This window comes from Python bivittatus, unplaced genomic scaffold, assembly GCF_059951505.1.
Source record: "Python bivittatus isolate LINGU-HERP-01145 unplaced genomic scaffold, Pbiv_v1 ctg000160_np1212, whole genome shotgun sequence".
Taxonomy (NCBI): Eukaryota; Metazoa; Chordata; class Lepidosauria; order Squamata; family Pythonidae; genus Python; species Python bivittatus.
In genome coordinates this window covers 5,865,549-5,883,705 of record NW_028277076.1, presented here as the reverse complement: position 1 = coordinate 5,883,705, position 18,157 = coordinate 5,865,549, and the positions used below count along the sequence as shown (strand labels likewise).

Genomic DNA, 18,157 nt, shown 5'->3' with positions numbered 1-18,157 from the left:
TGAAAGATCATGCCTTTTTTTCTTTTTCTTTTATTGTTTTTATTGTAATTTCTTTGATTGGTGTGAGTCACCCATAGTTGTTGAGAGTCAGATGGCCTACAAGTTTAGTAAATTATTATGTCCATAGCTAAGTTGCACTGTACCTCTCTAACACTATCTGATCACAATCCCCCTTGGTTTAACCTACAACTCAAAAGTGCCCATACACCTTTGGCTTTAAATGTCTGGTCTATCTCCCCAGAAACAAACAAACAATCCTGGAGACTTTATGAGGCTATCACAAACCCAACCTGAACCGCGCTGGAGAAAGTTGTTGTGTGTGCATGTGTGGGTTGGTTTTTTTTGGGGTGCCGAATTCAATGGGAAAGAAGACTGACCCATGAAGCCACATCTATCAAACTGTCGGTTCTCTTGGCAGCTCTTGACAGCGAAGTGGGTTCAAAGGTCGCAGGATAGAGAAAAAGTGTGTGTGTGTGTGTGTGTGTGGGGAGGGAGAATAAGGGGGGGAAAAAAAGCAGCACTCTGCTTTGCACTAATATGCCCCCGCTGGAAGACTTGCTCCCTCATCTTCCCGCTTTAGGCAGCTTTCATTAATCTTCTCGCTCTCTTCCTTAACTAGCCATGCAGAACCGCTCAATAGCAAGACACATAATGGGGAGGCCCTGTGCCTATTACCAGGTTAACATTCTGTTAAGCTCCAGCACAACAATGGAATGGGAATCGAGAGGAAATCTTCACACCCGTGAGCCACAAGCCCGGCAATTAAATTACGATGCGGAGGTAGGTGGAGAAGAAGAAGAGGGCCACTCAAGTACCAAGGGTGCCTGCTGGTCAAAGGAGCCACCTTCACAACAGGAGAAAGAAACGGTAAAAGGCTTTTGCCTGCAGCTAGTTGCTCATTAATATGTTTAGTATGTTAGTACTGGGGGCGTGAGAAAGACGAAGCAAGTTTTCCTGGACACTTGGGGCTATCCAGGCTGTTGAGTGGCCTGGAAGCCACCCCAAAAAGAGGTTTGGGAACAAAGGGAAGGAGGAGCGATCAAGAACCAACTGAGAGGTGGAAGAATGATTGATCTTTCATCATCCTGAAAGGGTCTCAAGATTTTAGACCAATTGAACAGAGCCCCTACCCATGAGCTTACAATCTCAAAGATGTTGGACACTGAAGGAAAAAGGGATCAGACAGGGAGAGGAACGCAGGCACCAATACCTGAAGCTGCACAATCTCTTAAAGAGCCCAGTATGAATGGAAAGAGTTCAGGGAGGGAGCAAATTGTTCCTTTCTCCCCAGTGGGTGAGTAGGCTTGGATATGCCATCAAATCTATAAGAACCTAGGCAGATGTGCATAGCACTGAGACCATCAATGCTTCAAAGGCAGGTTAATTATAAGCACACGGCATCTCACTTATTACCTTTATAACTCCCTGATTCCTGATAAGGGTCATATAATTGCATCCAGAACGGAGAAAGAAAGAAGGGCTTTCTCTCTCTTTTGTAATCAATTAGGATTGGAAATGTCCAGTATGATGGGTGGACAATAGTTTCAGGATGGGGGGGAAAAAAAGAAAAGAAAAAATAGGAGGTTTTTGAATAATGCACCATAAAGTCATGGAATTGAAGACAAGCATATTGATGGCTTTTAGCAAGGTGCGTTACAAGGTGTGTGAGGGACAGCTCATTCCTCTCCAGATCTGCTCTGGGTTTCCCTAAAAACATCTGTGGGAAGCAGAATTAAGAGCAGCCCCCTCCAAATTCCCCACATCTGAGGGCACCTTCCAGATGTATGAGGGCCAGGACTTCCTTGGTTGTACTCTCTGAGCATTCCAGATGCTGCAACCTCAACACATCTGGCAGGCACACCAGATTGGAAAGGGCTGACCTAGGGGGAAGTCTGATATGATGCCATAACATAACTCTCTTTATGTTTTGATTTATGTCATGTTCTTATGACACTCTGGCTTTGATCAAAAACAGACCGCTCCAGATCAGAAGGTCGCACATTCAGCAAACAAAATGAGTGTTGAGGCTACAGTAAATTGTTCATTTGAATGTTTAGCCAAGAAGATATGGTACTAATGTGGTTGACCCAACCTTCCTTGGGCTGCCACTGGTCCTGTTCTATCCACGGAGTTGTTCTACAGTGGACAGTGGTGTTCAGAACTGGTTCCCAACCTGTTTTTTCCAACAATGTAACAAGATATTAAGAGAATCAGATTTCCTTTAAATTATGCTTTGCCAGAGGATATAATCACATTAAGCTTATTATGTGGCTTCCTTAAGACTTTATATTATGTGTGCTTAATTGAGACATAGGGCTTCTTTCTGGGGGCTATAAAAATGGCAGCCTCTTTTATTAAGGCTTAAATCTTCCTTCTTAACGACAGGATGCTTCCTCCTCAAGGTTCAAAATCAGCAAAATCTTTGGTGATAATCAAAGGAGAGGCTGATTTAAAATAAACCCTTTGTAGAGGAGATGTTTGCAAAGATTCTAATAGGGATGCTGAAGATTTTACAAGGGAGGCCATTAATATCGCTCCTTGCATCAGAGTTCAAACAGGCAGATTCAGTCTAATCCAAGAAGTGAACATGTGTCCTTCCAGATCAACAAAGACCACTGAGACAGGATTGGCAGATGAGAAGGTCAGGACCATTTTAACATTTGAAACTTCTTGGACATCTGCTGAACTTCTAACATCAGTGAGACCCACTCTTGTATTAAGTCTTAATGAATATTTCAGATAGGCCATAAGCATAAAAAGCTGGGCTCAGGGCAATGTAAGACCCTTCTCTTTATACTCAGCATTTCTCCCCACTTGACAGATTTCTGGGCCCAGCCTGAAAGGTTCAGCTAAAGTTTCTAACTAAATGCTGATTTAAGAATTATTGGCCACTGAAAAAAATAATCAAAAATTCAGAAGTAGACTATAGCAGAGATGGGTGGGAAGGTTGAGCTGAGAAACCAGGGAAAAGTCCTGTAGGGGGCAGAAACTCAGGGAAAACGGACAGGAGTAGGGCCAAAACTTGCATCAGTGGGGTGGCTTGTGGGGTAATTGATTTTACTCCCCCCCATCATCTTGAATGTCTTTAGTATTTATGTATAGGGTTTGTTTTATAGTGGATTTTAATGGATTGAGTATTTATTTATGGGATATTTTAATTGTTTATAGGCTTTGGATTTTTAATGGTGAGCCGCCCAGAGTCACCCACTGGGGGAGATGGGCGGCATACAAATTTAATAATAAATAATAAATAAAATAAATAAACGAAAACTCAATGATATAGCTTCTTTGTATGGAGAAGTTCTGGGTTTGATCTTTAGCCTGTTCAGACAGCAGTAGCAGGGAAGGACGTACTGGGATGGGTGAAAATGGTCTGACTTAAGAGAAAACAGCTCTTGATGGTCCTGTGAGATCTAACCCTCTCACGGGAATTCATTCTGTATATTAAGAAAAAAGAAACATGAATTCTGAAACTGTTGCCAGCCATTTTCCTTGAGTGGCCATGAAGTCGAGCGTTAAAAGACAGAAGGTGAACTCACTTTTGAAATGATAAATTTCAGAAGAAGATCCAGCCATCCATGCTTATTTTTCCCCATGTTATGATGTATGCTAGCACTAGAGCCCATGTAATTCCAACATCTTTTGTTTATGTCCTGTGTTTTCCTCGATCAAGCAAGAGCCAATAAATAAGAAAAGAGAAACTAAGGAAGTCCTATTGACCAATTCTTTCCAATCTAAGTCATAATCTTAAAAGTCTCAATGTTTTCATTTCTGGGTTCTTTGGCAAATACTGGGGGCCTCCCCTAGAGAAGGAGAAACTTAGCTCAATGGTACAACATATGCTTTGAATAAAGAGAGGCATCAAGAGATGTTGATATTGAAGGAGAATGCAGTGAGGTGGGCAGTGACAGATTTGAAATATAAATGAATAAAACAATAAAATAAAAAATGTTCAGTGGCAAGCCTGAGAAATACTTTCTCACTTGAGACCCCGGATAAGGATGGCCATGTATGACACCCAGATCCCTCAAAACTAATTTTAAATTAAACAATCTAAACAACTGTGACTAAAATCTTGGGAGCGAACGAAACATCATGCAAGCCCAACCCTCCTGAAGAAGAACAGAGAGATCTCTTGAAAAGTCAACGTTTTTCTAAAGGACTGCGTGAGATCTTGGAATGAGGTGGCCAAATTCTTTTGAGGATGAGGGATCTCTAGAAATCTGGGGCAGATTTTGTGGTGGTCATGGTAGTGCCTCTCCCCTTGCACTAGATGGTGCTGAGCTCCAGAAAAGGTTGGTGAAATAATCCAATAGTCTGGTTTGATAGATGGCTGATTTATTATGCTCACTGATGCCCTTATTTGGAAAAAATTTGCAAAAGCTATTCTTGTGTGTTCACACGCCTTGCAGGGTAAGGAAACAAGTTTATTATCAGCCTCACAAGTTAATACCTTCAGAGAAGGCGTCTGTTTTTAACAAAAGAGCAAAGGTGTCTCTGCATGGCGGAACAGCACAGCCATCCGTTTGTGACACGGTTTGGTGTGCCTTGGAAAGACTAGATGGAGGATGGTTGTGTTACAAGAGATAAAAACATGGAAACAAAATATATTGCAGAACTCAAAAACCTTTATCTCCCCTCCGCCTCACTCCTTTTGCCATAATTCATTTCAAGGAAGCCCCAGGAATAATTTTTGATGTAAACTCTGCTACAAACATATATCACTTTGCTGATAAGATCGCCAGGCTACGAAGAGAGAGTCATTCCTTCATCAACCCAAATATGAGCACTCCTTCCCTTCTTCAAAGTTCAAAAGCAACTCATCGAAGAAAAGCATCAACTTGAACCAGCTGCATCATGGGACAGCGATCCAGATTATCAGCACACAGAGGACTGGGGCCAGATTTTGTTTTAATTTTAAAAGCATGATGTACCTTGGAGAGAAGTAACCAAAGGGGATTTGAAACTGGAACAGTTCCCTACTACTTGAATTTTCCTAGAAGCAAGAATGCCTCTTGCCCTACTCAAGGTACCATGTGGTGCCAGGGAAGAATTCTTGACTGAATTCCCATAAGGAGCTTGGCAGGTTTGCTCTTTGTCCTTCTGTGCAGGGATGACGTTCGGTGTAGTTAAGAGCAAAGTTCCTTTCAAGCCATGTGCAACCTACACAGTTGGCTCCAAGTCCCTGGAGACTCCTTTGACATTTCAAGTGGGAGAGTGAATCAAAAAGGTATAGACAGGAAACTGCTGCTGGCGTCTGCCCAAAGGGAGGTCAGCCAGACACCGAATAATCATGGCTCACAGGGATTCTTTCTTGCTTTCTTTTTTGAGGAGAGGGACAAAATAATAATAATAATAACAACAACAACTGACAAAATGACCATCACCATCAGTCCATTGCAAAAGGCAGCTTGACTTGGAACAGCTTCCATCCTATGACGATACCTTTGACACCATCAAACAACATCTGCCCATCCCAGGTCCTTGGGAAGGACTCGATAGGTGGATAAAAATGCCAAATCCAGTCTAAACATCTGGCTGACTGTGCGGCCAACCATCATCATCATCATCATCATCATCATCATCATCATCATCATCATCAAAATAGTGACTGCTTATAAAAATAACTGCAAGGGTCTCTTCCCTTCCAAATTCCAGAGGGCAACAGGAGAGAGCAAAACATGATTGCAGGTAGAGAAATGCCAAGAGGAGGATGGTGAATCTCTTTGGATCCCACCTCCCTCTGTTTGTATTCTTGCTTATGGACTGTCTCACATACACACATGTACATTGCTCACATATACAGGAAACCAACAATAACATGGTTTAAACCATTGGCAGCAGAGATGACATAGGATACTACACAAGAAGATCATCAAGAAATTTAGATACTGTAAATTGTGAAGCTAAGTCCTACCACTTCTTCTCCCAAGTGCCATCAGCTTACTTTCTCTTTGGGCTGGTAGTCACCATTCAAAAGAAAGCCCCAGGATGCAGCTGCCCACGATTTTGATTTTCTAGGGATGACCATGGGGGAAACACATGGGGATCCAAGACGTTCTAAGAAACCAAAATTACAGGGGACTGATTGGAAACCTCACTTGAGTCCCTAGTTAGAAAAAAGGAAGCCCTTTGTATCATCTTGCAACTGTATCATCTGCTTTCAGAAACTCACCTATATGTCTTGAAGGTCAATCTTATCCAACTAGAGTCTCCTACAGTTGGTTGAGCTTCCACCCCGAGAATGCTCAGGAATGGCAAGCCAGCTACAGAGTTTTGGAATTAAAAGTTGACCCATCTGGAAGGTACCCCTCAACTTCCAGTTAGTTGAGAAATGGCTGGCTGGGCTAAGGAATTCTGGGGGTTGATTTACCAATCTGGAGGCCAACTGGGAAGGCTGGTTTAGATACCGGTGAGCTCTCGTCAAGGCTGACTTTTAACAAGCAGGGTTCAGTTGGCATAAGGAAGACTTGGAGGATATGCCCTCCTGTCCTTTGGTTCCTTACGAGAAGGAGACCAGGGAACACCTAGATAAGAACACCAGAAAGACAAGCTAGGTTACTTACTTGGGCTCTTTTCTTCAGCAAGATCACAAGTGCAGAGGAGCTCAGAATCAATGGAGATCGGCTTCTGCTTAATCCAGAACTTTGTGCTGGCTTTCTGATTGGTCACAGGATCCACCTCCACCTTGTCCCCTGAAATACCTGAAGACCCAGATAACATCCATAAAAGGAGGGACGGAAACTCCACATTAATAGTAAGACACTGAAGAAGCAAATTAAATGCCCTCTCCCCATTTTTTGAGTGTGGCACACCACACACCACACCACACCATACCACACCAATCCTTAATAGCAGAGAGATGTTAATGACTACCAGCATTATATATATGTTTATGCTGAGAGGAGGAGGAGGAGGAAGAAGTTTCATGAAGGATTAAGTGGGGGACGTTTTTGAATGTTCAAGCAATATCAGAATTTTCTAACCCTTTGAATTTTTATTCAGGAACTGAGGCAGCCAGCAGCCCAGGGAAATAATGAACTGTACCTCTAAACATGCAAAGGTCTCATAGTTACTGAGAGAGAGAGAGAGACAGACAGACAGACAGACAGACAGACAGACAGACAGACAGACAGAGACAGAGAGACAATATTGCTGTACCATCCTGGCTTTTCCCACATCACTCCTGAAACACCTATGTCAGGAATGGGAAGGAGATGAATCTATTACAAGGGATACAATGACCACCAGCACTGCATGTGTAAGCCAGACACTAATGCTACTGTGTGTTCAGTTTTAGCCACCAATCCTTACAAGATTTTCTGGTATGTAAATAGAAAATTCTGTTTGGTAAGCTGTTTTGAAGTGCCGTGGGGAGGAAAAGGGGAGAAGGAGAAGGAAAGGAAGAAGAGGAGGAGGAGGAGGAAGAAAACAAAACCCAACTTAAACCACCATTCCACTCATTCAAGATGCCCAAAGAGAAAACTGAGAAGTTAATTTACTCTGCAAGAGACTCTGTAATTTATTACAGATTCTATTTTGGTTGGGTTTCCACCCGCCCCCCAAACAACCCCCTTCTCCAGAGCAACAACCTTGCCGTGCGGAGCTGAAACAGACGGCGTCTCATTGCTTAAGTTACAATTACAAGGTTTCTCTTCTGACATGAGTGACCAAACCTCTCTCTACACTTTTTCATAGTGGCAGCTGTGCGGGAAAGACTTAAAAGTAATTACATTTTTAGGTCATGAGTTATAGGTCAAGGTCACACTGAAATAGGCAAAAGGAACAAGGAGTATTTAAAAGCAACATGCGGGGAAGGCTATTCCTTTGTTTAAAATCAAAATGTTGCAGGAGCCCTTTCTTGATTTTTCATTTGGATTTCTTTAGAAAGAAAAGATCTTTACTGCAAAAATAGAAGCCAGAAAGTGCTAAGGAACCCGTCTTTATTTCCCCCACTTTGTCACTCGCTTTGCCAAATGTAATCCAACCACAAAAATATGGTTAAACTACCAAGAGCGTGGTAGCAAAATGAGAAGATTTCATAACTGTCTAATTCTTGGAAAGATACACTGCTTTTCTTTGTTTCAATCCAAAACCTGGTTGTTATAGAAAGTCTGAGAAAGCGAGAAGGCCCCTACTGCTTTATTAAAATTGGAAACTGATACTGTGAAACTAGAGGCTTGTCCAAAGAAAGTTTACTAATTCATTAGGAAAGAAATATCTTTGCTTCTTGCATTTTATTGCTCATTTTCATTAGCCTTTTGACAGCAAATGCCTAAAGAAAGTGATCAAAACAGATAACTGAAGGTTTCAATAAAACAGCTGCAGGAACCACATTCACACCTTTGTCTACACACAGTAAAAGATCAGAAATGACAGCAAATCTTATTTAAAGCAACATTCAGAAGGGAGAAGCCTGCTGAAATGAAACTGGGTTTGCTTCCTGATGTGAGTGAGAAGCACTCTCAGGGGACTACTCCAAATTTTGGGAGACAATACTGAAAAGGTTTTTGTCTAAATAGCCACCAGCTACCTATCTGAGATAGGTCATAATGATTGGAGAAAGTCATATGGAGAGAAACACATTTTGAACCTAACAGCTGAACCATCAAACCACAAATTAGCCCACTATCAAGAAGACACTGGAGAATCGTTCTATTAAGGAACACGGCCCCCTTCACATGAACTGTAAAAACTGTAAAAAGACTCCAAATATTCAAGACGTGTATGAAAAGAGTCAACTCCCAATAGCAAGAGGAGTTGGGAAGGTAATTCAGTTATGGTCTACATCTTAAGTTGTTTGCATCTTACTCAACAGTTATTTCTGGTTGCCCCCACACAGAGTTTTAGCTTTGCCCTTGAGAGAGTTATTCACTTCTGCAGTGAAGGAAAAGGAAATGTCTGTAGTATGGGACTTGTAGCACTCAGTTGAATCCAAGATTATGGTATTACAAGTTTGGAGACATGTGGATACCATTTTTTTTTTTAAAAAGCTGATTCTGAATGGACAAAATTAGTTTTCCAATATTAATCACTGGCCACCTTCCTACGTGGTGTGTACCTGCCTTGTTACACTGACCTTACAAACACAAAGGATGTTTGGCAACTGCTGTTTTCTTCTGCCAGAGCAGTTGCCATCAAATGAAAAGATGGTCAGGTGGGGGGGGGGGGATGTGCTAACTAGGGTTGTACGAGCCCAGTAAATGGGAGAAGGGTAATTAATCTGGAGCCGATATTCTTGGTTCCTTGTCTGTGCAACCACAGATCCCAGAGTCTCACTCTGGGATCCAAGCAGAATCAGTGGCCACACCAGCGAATCATGAAACTATGGCAGCTTCTGGGATCTCAACCCCATCCCCATTTATATGCTGATTAAATCCACTGGCTTCAAGGCAATTCTGCAAGCAGATCTGGCGACTCCCTTCCCACCAGGATGGAAGGAGGCAGCCGGGGCTGCCTCTCTCGTTTGCTCGGCCTGTCGAAGTGCATGGTTGAAATTGGAAGCGGGGTGGGGGTGGGGGGAGAGGGAACCTACAAACATGTTGTGTTAACCTTAGCTCCTGCAGGTGCCAAATGTAGCGTAACTCTCATTTGGAATCTGACCACTCCAGGAGAGTCTGCATTAGCTCCGCGAGCAGAGAGGCACATTTCAATTAATCAAGCGGTACAATTTGTCACGGGGTAGCTACCCCTCCCATACGAGGGACCTTATTTCAATTACCCACCATGTCAAGAGCCCAAAAGGATGCCAGGAGTGTGAAAATAACACGAGAGCACTAGATCCTTCATTAGAAAAGTGCCTCTTTATTGCAACATTTCACTCCAGGCAGCCTCATCATGAGTTGTCCAAAATCCACATATCTTCCCTGTGAAAATATTACCAGCAGCTGTCGCTCGATGTTCAAATTTCTTCGTGGCTTTAAAAAAAAAAATAAAAAAAAATCCAGCAAGCAGCAGCCCAAAATGAGGCAGACAGAAAAAAGGAAGATACCCTGATCCTTTATCAGGGAAATCAACCAGATCTCTCTCCCTATCCTTCCTTCAGTAGATTATAACAAACAAGTATGAAGAACCCTCATGGTTTCTTCCTTTTGATCTTTAAAAAAGAAGAAATGAAAGAAGGCGAACAAGAAACACACATTTCATTTCAGGCTCCTTCTAGAATCCGCGCGGCAGAGTCAACAGCGTTAATGCGCCCGTGTTAATTTGATAGGGTTTGTCAGGTAGCTCCAGTGGAAAATTATATAAAACTGTTCCAGATGAACAGATGATACTGACATGAATTAAAGTGATAGAACAATAGTAGAATATAAACCAGAAATGACATCCAAAGTGGCTGTTGATTTATTGCCATCCAGAGTGTGGTTCTGGGCTTCCATGTATATTAGTACTACAAATCTGGGTCCATTTAGCTGAGAGATGCTCATACATACATCACCGACTGCTGCTCCAAGCCAAGGTCACTTCTCGTGGCATCAATCTTTTGCTACGGAGGCTCCTTTGCTCACGAGCGCGTGCACACACACAAAAGAAGGCAGAGGCTGGGGGACCATCTCTCCCCATCCCGCCTCGCCTTCCGCTTTATCGCCTAGAAAGCACTTTAAACTTCCTATTATTTTTATCGGCAAATTGTTGAGGTTCGCTCCCATCTATTACGGCCCTATCGGCGCATCGCTTGCGCACCTGCTCGTGCGCCCACCTGCTTCTGCAGGACCGCACGTCCTTTGTCAGATTCGTTCTCGGGCTCCCCCACCCTCTCTGAGGGTTTGCTGCCTTGAGCTGCACCAACATACTGGAAGACATAGCGTTGGAGCAATTCTATACAACACTTGCGGGTCAAGCCTGAACTGAGATGCTGTTCCTCGGCTCTAGTCCTCTTCTCTCGTATCAAGAGGAAGGATGGCTTCACCTCCACGGACTCATTGCTCCCCTCTGTCTGGGCCTGCCTCCTCTAATTTCAGCTCCCAACAATGTCTCCAGAATGAGGGGCTCCCAACAGTGCTGAGCCCGAACATCAAGCAGCCCCAACCAGCAGAGGCAATACAGCCCAGGTTGGTTCCCTAAACCTGAATTAATGGCAGGCAAGTTTCCCGCAGCTGGCTGTTCTACCTGAGAAGATTTACTGCATTTCATACACTCCATTCATCACTGCCTCCCTCGTAACTAAAATGAGCCTAGCAACTTTCTAACCCAGTCAGGGGGTAAAGGGGATTACTTTTTGCCCCCACCCCCACCCCGATAGCTCTGGAATTGTTTGGGTGAAGCAAACTTCCCTATTTAAACTGGGCTGTTAACCTTCTCTTCCTACTGCCAAAATCAATTCTGAGAGCGGGCTGCAGAAACAGGTCCTTTGTCCCCAATGCTGTGTCACATTTCATCCCCCATAAAGCACATGGATGGAAAAGGAGCCTCATGGGGTAGAGAAGGAGCAAGGAGGAGCAGGATGGAGGGGAGTCAGCCTCCGGTGGCGCAGACGCCAATCAGGCCACCACAGATGTCTGCATATTGATGGTGTTTTTCTTTTCTTTCCCTTTTTTTTTGGCTCCCTTCAAAAGTAAATTCACAAATAAAGGTGAAGGAATGAGGGCCCCCCATCTCGCCTTTGCACAGTCTGGGAGGATCCCAGCAATCTGCTTCCCAGTTGACCGCACGGGAGAAGTGGTGGACACACACCCGTTTGGGGCAGAGGGGGAGACCTGAGGTCCAAAGAAGCCACCCTTAAAAAAAAAAAAAAAAAATTCATAGGAGGATTATAACATTAACACAGATATGGATTTGCCGAGAAGCGAGAGAGGGATAGAACAAGGGAGAGAGGGATAAAATGTGTAACAGCTCTTCCACAAATACAGCAGGTTTGTTCCCTCACTTTGGTACAAGGGAAAGCTATTTGTTTCTCGGCAGAAAGACTCCCTGGGTTAACCATTTGTCTTTGGTGATCTGTCATGACCTTTTCAAGCTCTTATTTCTGACAGATTCCAGATACAAGTGAGTCAAACTTCCCTGGAAGGAAACTATCACCCCAAGATAGTTTGCTCACAAGCAGAAAACATGCCTCCATCAACTCCAGTATATAAATCCTTCCTTAACAAGACAGTGCAAGGAGGGGGCGGGGGGGGGGGGAGAGGGAGAAAGAAAGGAAAGGAAAACAAAATGCAATGAAAAGTTGAAAAAAAAAGAGAGAGAAACAACAATGGAGAAAAAGGGAAACAGAAAACCTCTTTGTGGTTTTAACTTTGAGGGAAATAAATAATTGCACTTGGTTCTCCTACACACACACACATGCACACACACCGAGGGTCTCCAGAGATGAAAGGGCTGCAGTTTATATTTTCCCAGCTTTGGGAAAAAGCAGTCTGCATGTAAAAAGAAAGGTTGCCCAAATGCTGCAACGCTTTGATTCGTTCAGATGAATACACACATCCAGACCCTTTTTCTCGACTTTTCCTTCTTCTATTTGTGTTTTCAACGGCTGTCCTCAATGGGAAATTTCATCACAAAATGGGGGCTACTGAAAACGCTGCTCTGTGCTTTTCTAAGACATGAATCCCCTTTTCTGAAACGAACGTGAAGTAGGAAAGGAGCAGCAGGAACATTTTCTCTTGAAGGAACCCAAGGAACATCATCTTAATGTGGTTGGGATACAAATATTAGGAGACCGGGTGGGGGAAGTGACGTAGCCTATAGATTTTTAATTGCAACAATTTTTAATTGTCTTTGGCCACATTTGCTGAGGTTGTTAATCCTCAGGTTGTGTGATCAGGTTTGTTGAAAGATGCTGGACCCAACTGGACCGATAAAAGGTAATGGGAAAGGACATCGAACACACACACACTGATTTACCTAACTGAACGTCCGTGGTGAACCGGAGTCTGTGGATCATGCTGACTTTGAAAGACTTGTAGTGATGGCTGCTTAGCATATCTTGGACAGTCGCGATGTCAATCTGTGGATCCTCCTCCGAGATCTCCTCGCCTCTCGAGCCTCCGCCAAAAGAGAGAGAGAGAAAGAAAGAGAGAAAGTCTGGTTGCCACTGAGACACGGGAGGGCAAATCATTCAGCGATGCAGCAACTTAAGAGGCTGGGGCAACCTTGGGCTGTAGTAACTCAAAAGGGTCACCACACCATAGGAGGCAATAGTGTTATTGTACCCTGTGGTGGTTGGAAGGTAGGTGGGGATTGCGTCAAGTTCTGGGTGTCATCTTGGAGAAGAGACATGGAAAAGTTGGAGCAGGTTCAGAGAAAAGCTGCAAGGGTGATCAAGAATCTACAACCCAAGCTCCATAATGAACAGATAAAGAAGCTGGGCATGGTAAACTTGAGAAGACTGAAGGAAGATATGATAGCAGTCTACAAATATCTCACAGGCTGGTACATGCAGGAGAGATGCATTCCTGCAATGAGCAGAGGGTTGGACTGGATTTGGGTTGGGTTGGGCTGAAGGGTTGGGCTGGAAGAGTAGATGCTATTATGCTGATATTGGAAAGCAGTTGGGATACAGTATGGCTTGGCTTAGCGTGCCCTACGAACCACAGTACAGTGATTTGTAAACTATGGTTTACTGTGGCTTAGCATGTCACAAGAAGGCAGCCAGTTGTGGTCTGTTCGGTTAACTTAGAAAACAAAGCACAGCTCAGTGTGGTGCTTGACCCCAGACATCTTGGTCCAAAAAGCTCTCAAAAAACACACTGGATCAGACTGAAGAATCAGTGCTCAGTGTGCCAGTATTGGAGGTATATAATTACTTAGAAATTCAGGATGAAAATATTTGACTTTCAAATGTCTCCCCAACACCCTTAGCACTGAATCATCTTTTAGCATTTTCATCCACTTCTTCGAGTCAAACCTGACATAGTTAATTATAGGCAAGTAGAACCATAAAAAAAAAAAAAGAGAGAGAGAGAGAGGTCCATAACAATGAATGGGTCAGCGATAACAGGACAGATCTTGAATGGGTATCCCTTTTGGTCTTTAGTGAATGAATGAATGAATGAATGAATGAATGAATGAATGAATGAATGAATGAAACAGAAACTTCAGACAGATCTCATAAGTCACGCTGGTGACTTTTCCTCTTAGAAGAGGAAAAAGGAATGTTAGTGTGACCCAGGAACTTCTTATACATATTGGTTGAACCCAGACTAAGTTACTTGAATTTAAGTTGATGGGACTTCAACCATGGCTAATGCCATTCATTTCCCACCCCCTCTCAAGCTAAGTTCAGTTTACTTAGTTTGGATCATACCCGGTATATGTTAATCAGACAAATTGAGGCATGTACTGTATTTCCTAAAGTGAATAATTTGCTGTACCTGCTGGGCTCCTTATTATAATTAATATGTTAGCATTTCTATCATATTTCTGAATCCTTAAAGAAGCCTTTTTAGAATTAAAGGTGGATGGGACTAAGAGGTAAGGAACCTGTAGCTTGTCAGGTCTTGTTAGACTGAAATTCCTATCACCCTTGACTTCTGGGGAGCAACAACTCTTGAAGATCCAAAGTATGTCACTCCCCCGCCCCCTTTATTTTTTAAGTCAACGAGCATACGCACATAAGAACAGAAGGGAGTGTAGCTCAGTGCAGACCATCTGTTTTGCACACAGAAGGGCTCAAGTTTAATTCCGGGCATCTGCCTGCATTAGCCAGATCAACAGACTGAGTTACTATACAACAGCTAGCAATGCTGGTATTGTCTTGGAATATTAAGGTCTTGGCCTCTGAGACTTGGGTACTGCAGCCCTAATTTCCTCATCTGTGGGGGAGATGATCAGTCCTACAAAGCTCAGAGCAATTTCTCTCCTATTCCTCTTCCGTTTTGCAGAGCAGTCTTCTCCAACCTCATGCCTCCAAATGGGTTGGGAAGGCCACTCCCACGATTCAGTGGGCCACGCAAGCTGAGAATTCTGGGGCCTGGAGTTTTAATGCACCTGGAATGGCTATATAATCAGCAGCTATGCCCATCTGCCTGGGTACTGGAATATATTTTCATTACCACACAAATGGATGGTTTTGTGCCTTTTCTCCCAGGAAGGTAAATTTCAGATGTCGTAAATCGACTGTGGGAATTTTGTCTAGATCAAAAGTAGCACCTTGAGCCATCACTTAAGGAATAGTAGTAACAAAGTTCAAAAGCTCATCCTGGGAATCCCAAATATTATTCATAGTGTTCTCTTTGCCACTGCAGAATAGAATGTCCTCCCAAATAAGAAAAAGGAGAGGAAATCATTAAGCAAAAAAATGCCGATTATGAAAAAAAGGAAAAGGAAAACATTGCATTCTATGATATCAGATTAACACCATTTTAAAAATCCCTACAACATGACAGGAATTTTTTTTTTCTCACAGAGCAATTTCTATGCCAACTGCTAATAAAGCATCTTAGCTGTAGATGATAATACAGATGCTTTTAGATAAAGTGGAGCGTGGATACAGTGGAGAAAATTGATTAAGCTTCTTGCAGAAGACACTGAGAGAGTGACACATTTTGTTTAATACGCTGGCTAATGTAGCCTTAGAAGCCAAAACAACTGCCAGTTTCGCAGCTCTATATTTAGTCGTGGGGAGATTAATGAAAACTTTTTTTTTAAAGAAATACACGACAAGATGGACTTTAGCGGAGAAGCTTGAAAAGTGGTAGTAAATTGCAAATGCGTCTTGTCAATTTCTGTATATTAATTTGTTGTGAAAGTTTATGTCACTGAAAACTGGGTCAGGGCAGTAACGCCCCCCAGCTCTGACCTTTCCAAATCCACAGGTATATAAATGGATAGTCCAAACATTAGGCAACTTGTACTAGGCAAAACACCTCCAGGTTTAGATGTGAAATAAAAATGCCTATAAATATAGATATAGATAGATATAGATATAAAAAGGAAATGTATGCTAAAATAGCCTGGCGTCAGGGCTAGAAAAGCCCAGCTCCTCCAATTTGCCAGGGCTAATAATAATAATTGTTCTTTGTATGCTTTGGGAAGGACTTGACAAAAATGCCAAATCCAGTCTAAACATCTGGCTGACTGTGCAAATAATAATAATAATGATGATGATGATGATGATGATGATGATGATGATGATGATGCACCTCGGGTGCAATCCCAAAATACCTGGAGCACCACTTGAAGACCATCGGCATTGACAAAAATCACCATTAGTCAGTTCCGTTTCCTTGGAACGGCTTATATCCTGCGATGATATCTTTAACACCTTCAAACCATCAAACAACAACATCTGCCTATCCCAGGTCCTTGGGAAGGCCTTGATAGGTGGATAAAAATGCCAAATCCAGGGTAAACATCTGGCTGACTGTGTGACCAACAATAGGGCTGAGCACCCTGGGGCCTCTTCTAGAGGAAGAGTCTTCAGCCAGTCTGACCAACAGGGAGAGATGTCAGGAGTTCTATTCGGCAACATCTGGAAAACCACAGCCTTATTGAACAGGCTGGTCTACACCAAATGGTCCCCCCCAGGGAAAAGGTGCCCACAGGGCACCCTCCATCTGTTCAATAGAACTTGAGTTAGATGTTGTTTTACGGGCAGCAGTCTAGTAAATTTTCTCCACGTGCCAAATACAAAGCAAATCAGAGTGATGGCTGAATCTTACTCAGCATTGTTAAATGGGTAGCTCCCTCAACCACAAATGTGAGGAGGGAACAGATTAGCTTGGGGATTCAAGACAACCACCATGTCACACACAGTTCTGTCCTCCAATATCTTTGTTGGCTTTTTCTAACTTCTGTCTTGCCTTCCTTAACGGGTGGATGGATTCTGTCAAGCACAAACCTCTCTCCAACACACAATGACTTTATTGGCCCTGGCTGGCCCAAAGTTTTAAGGGGAAGGGAAAAGAGCAGTTTTAGCCCAAAGTTATTCATTTTCTGCTTATGTAAATGGCCCAGATGAGGAGAGCAGCCATTTCAGTTATTAACCAGGCTGCTGTTGCTGTCACCATTCTCAAGCTGCTTCCCTTGCCTTCAAAACAAAGTCCATCTACTATTTGGAGAAATGGGACTGGGAGCAAGAGGAGTAGATAAAATATGCTCAGAAGAACAACAAATAACTCTCAATAGAATGCAGAAGGCAAAGACTCAATTGGTATGTGAAGATTCAGGCAGATGGCCCCGTCATTACAATTTCACACCCCAATGCTATGCCGTGTGAAATCCGACAGGACTTCCGAATCTGTAAAATAAATCAGGTTTGTCTGACTTCCTTGATGCCTCAGAATGGACCGGATAACTCTTGCACGTTTAGCTGGCGTATGCCGTTGTAACCACTCGGGCCTGTAGAAATGGGAATAGCTTCTCTGGTCTTGTCACAACCATTTCTGTCTCAATATGGCCAATTGTAAATATTGCTATGAAATGTGTAGCTTGACATTTGATGTCCAGGTCCAACCTTGAAGCTTTAAAGCTTCTGGGGTTATTGAAGATGCCTACAAAATCACGACTAGAACTAAACTGGGACTAGACACAATTCTGGGTACCAGATTTCCAGATGGATATTGGCAAGTTGGAACAGGTTCAGAGGAGGGCCGTGAACGTACTTGAAGATATGCCCTATGAGAACAGACTGAAGGAATTTGGGATGTCCCATCTGGAGGAAAGAAGGCTTAGGGGATGGCCATGTTTGTAAAAGGCACATAAGAGAAGCAACTGGGATGTCCCAGAACTATTTTTCGTGGCCATGTAAACTAGGACCAGAAATAATAGGTATAACTTGCAGCTACTTGGATATAAAGTAGGGTTAGGTTTACCTTTCAATATAAAGAACATTTCCTGATGGTACAACAGTGGAATGTTCTACCTACAAAGGTGATGAGTTCTCCATCTCTGGAGGTTATTAAGAGGAGGCTGGACAGTCACTTATGGCTAATTTAAATGGTTTTCCTGCATGTTGGAAAGGGCTGGATTAGATGATCCATGTGATCTCTTCCAACTCTACAATTCCACGGTCCTATGATAGAACTCACTATCTTCTTAGCCTTTAGGATCTATTGACAGTATCATGATAGGAATTGGCAGAATGAGGTTGAATGGTGCAGTTTGCCCAAACCAGGTGTCCTCCTGCTGTGGTAGATTCCCATTTTCATGAACCTCTGAAGGGTTGCTTAGTTCAAAATGTCTTCCATGGACCAACAACTAAACAGAGTCCTTTCCCACC

General features: G+C 43.0%; 1 protein-coding gene across 3 annotated transcripts in view; it reads right to left on the bottom strand.

Annotated features, from left to right (window-relative positions):
• MAPKAP1 (MAPK associated protein 1) overlaps positions 1-18,157 on the bottom strand; it is a 113,800-nt gene that overhangs the window by 13,301 nt on the left and 82,342 nt on the right. For 2 of the 3 annotated variants that reach the window (XM_088147012.1, XM_088147013.1), the window contains exons 9-10: positions 12,841-12,987; positions 6,567-6,704 (exon numbers count right to left, since the gene is read on the bottom strand). In XM_088147012.1, the coding sequence (XP_088003138.1) occupies positions 6,567-6,704; positions 12,841-12,987 (285 nt within the window). The remainder of the gene's footprint in view (positions 1-6,566; positions 6,705-12,840; positions 12,988-18,157) is intronic. The other variant, XM_088147014.1, reaches the window with a different exon arrangement.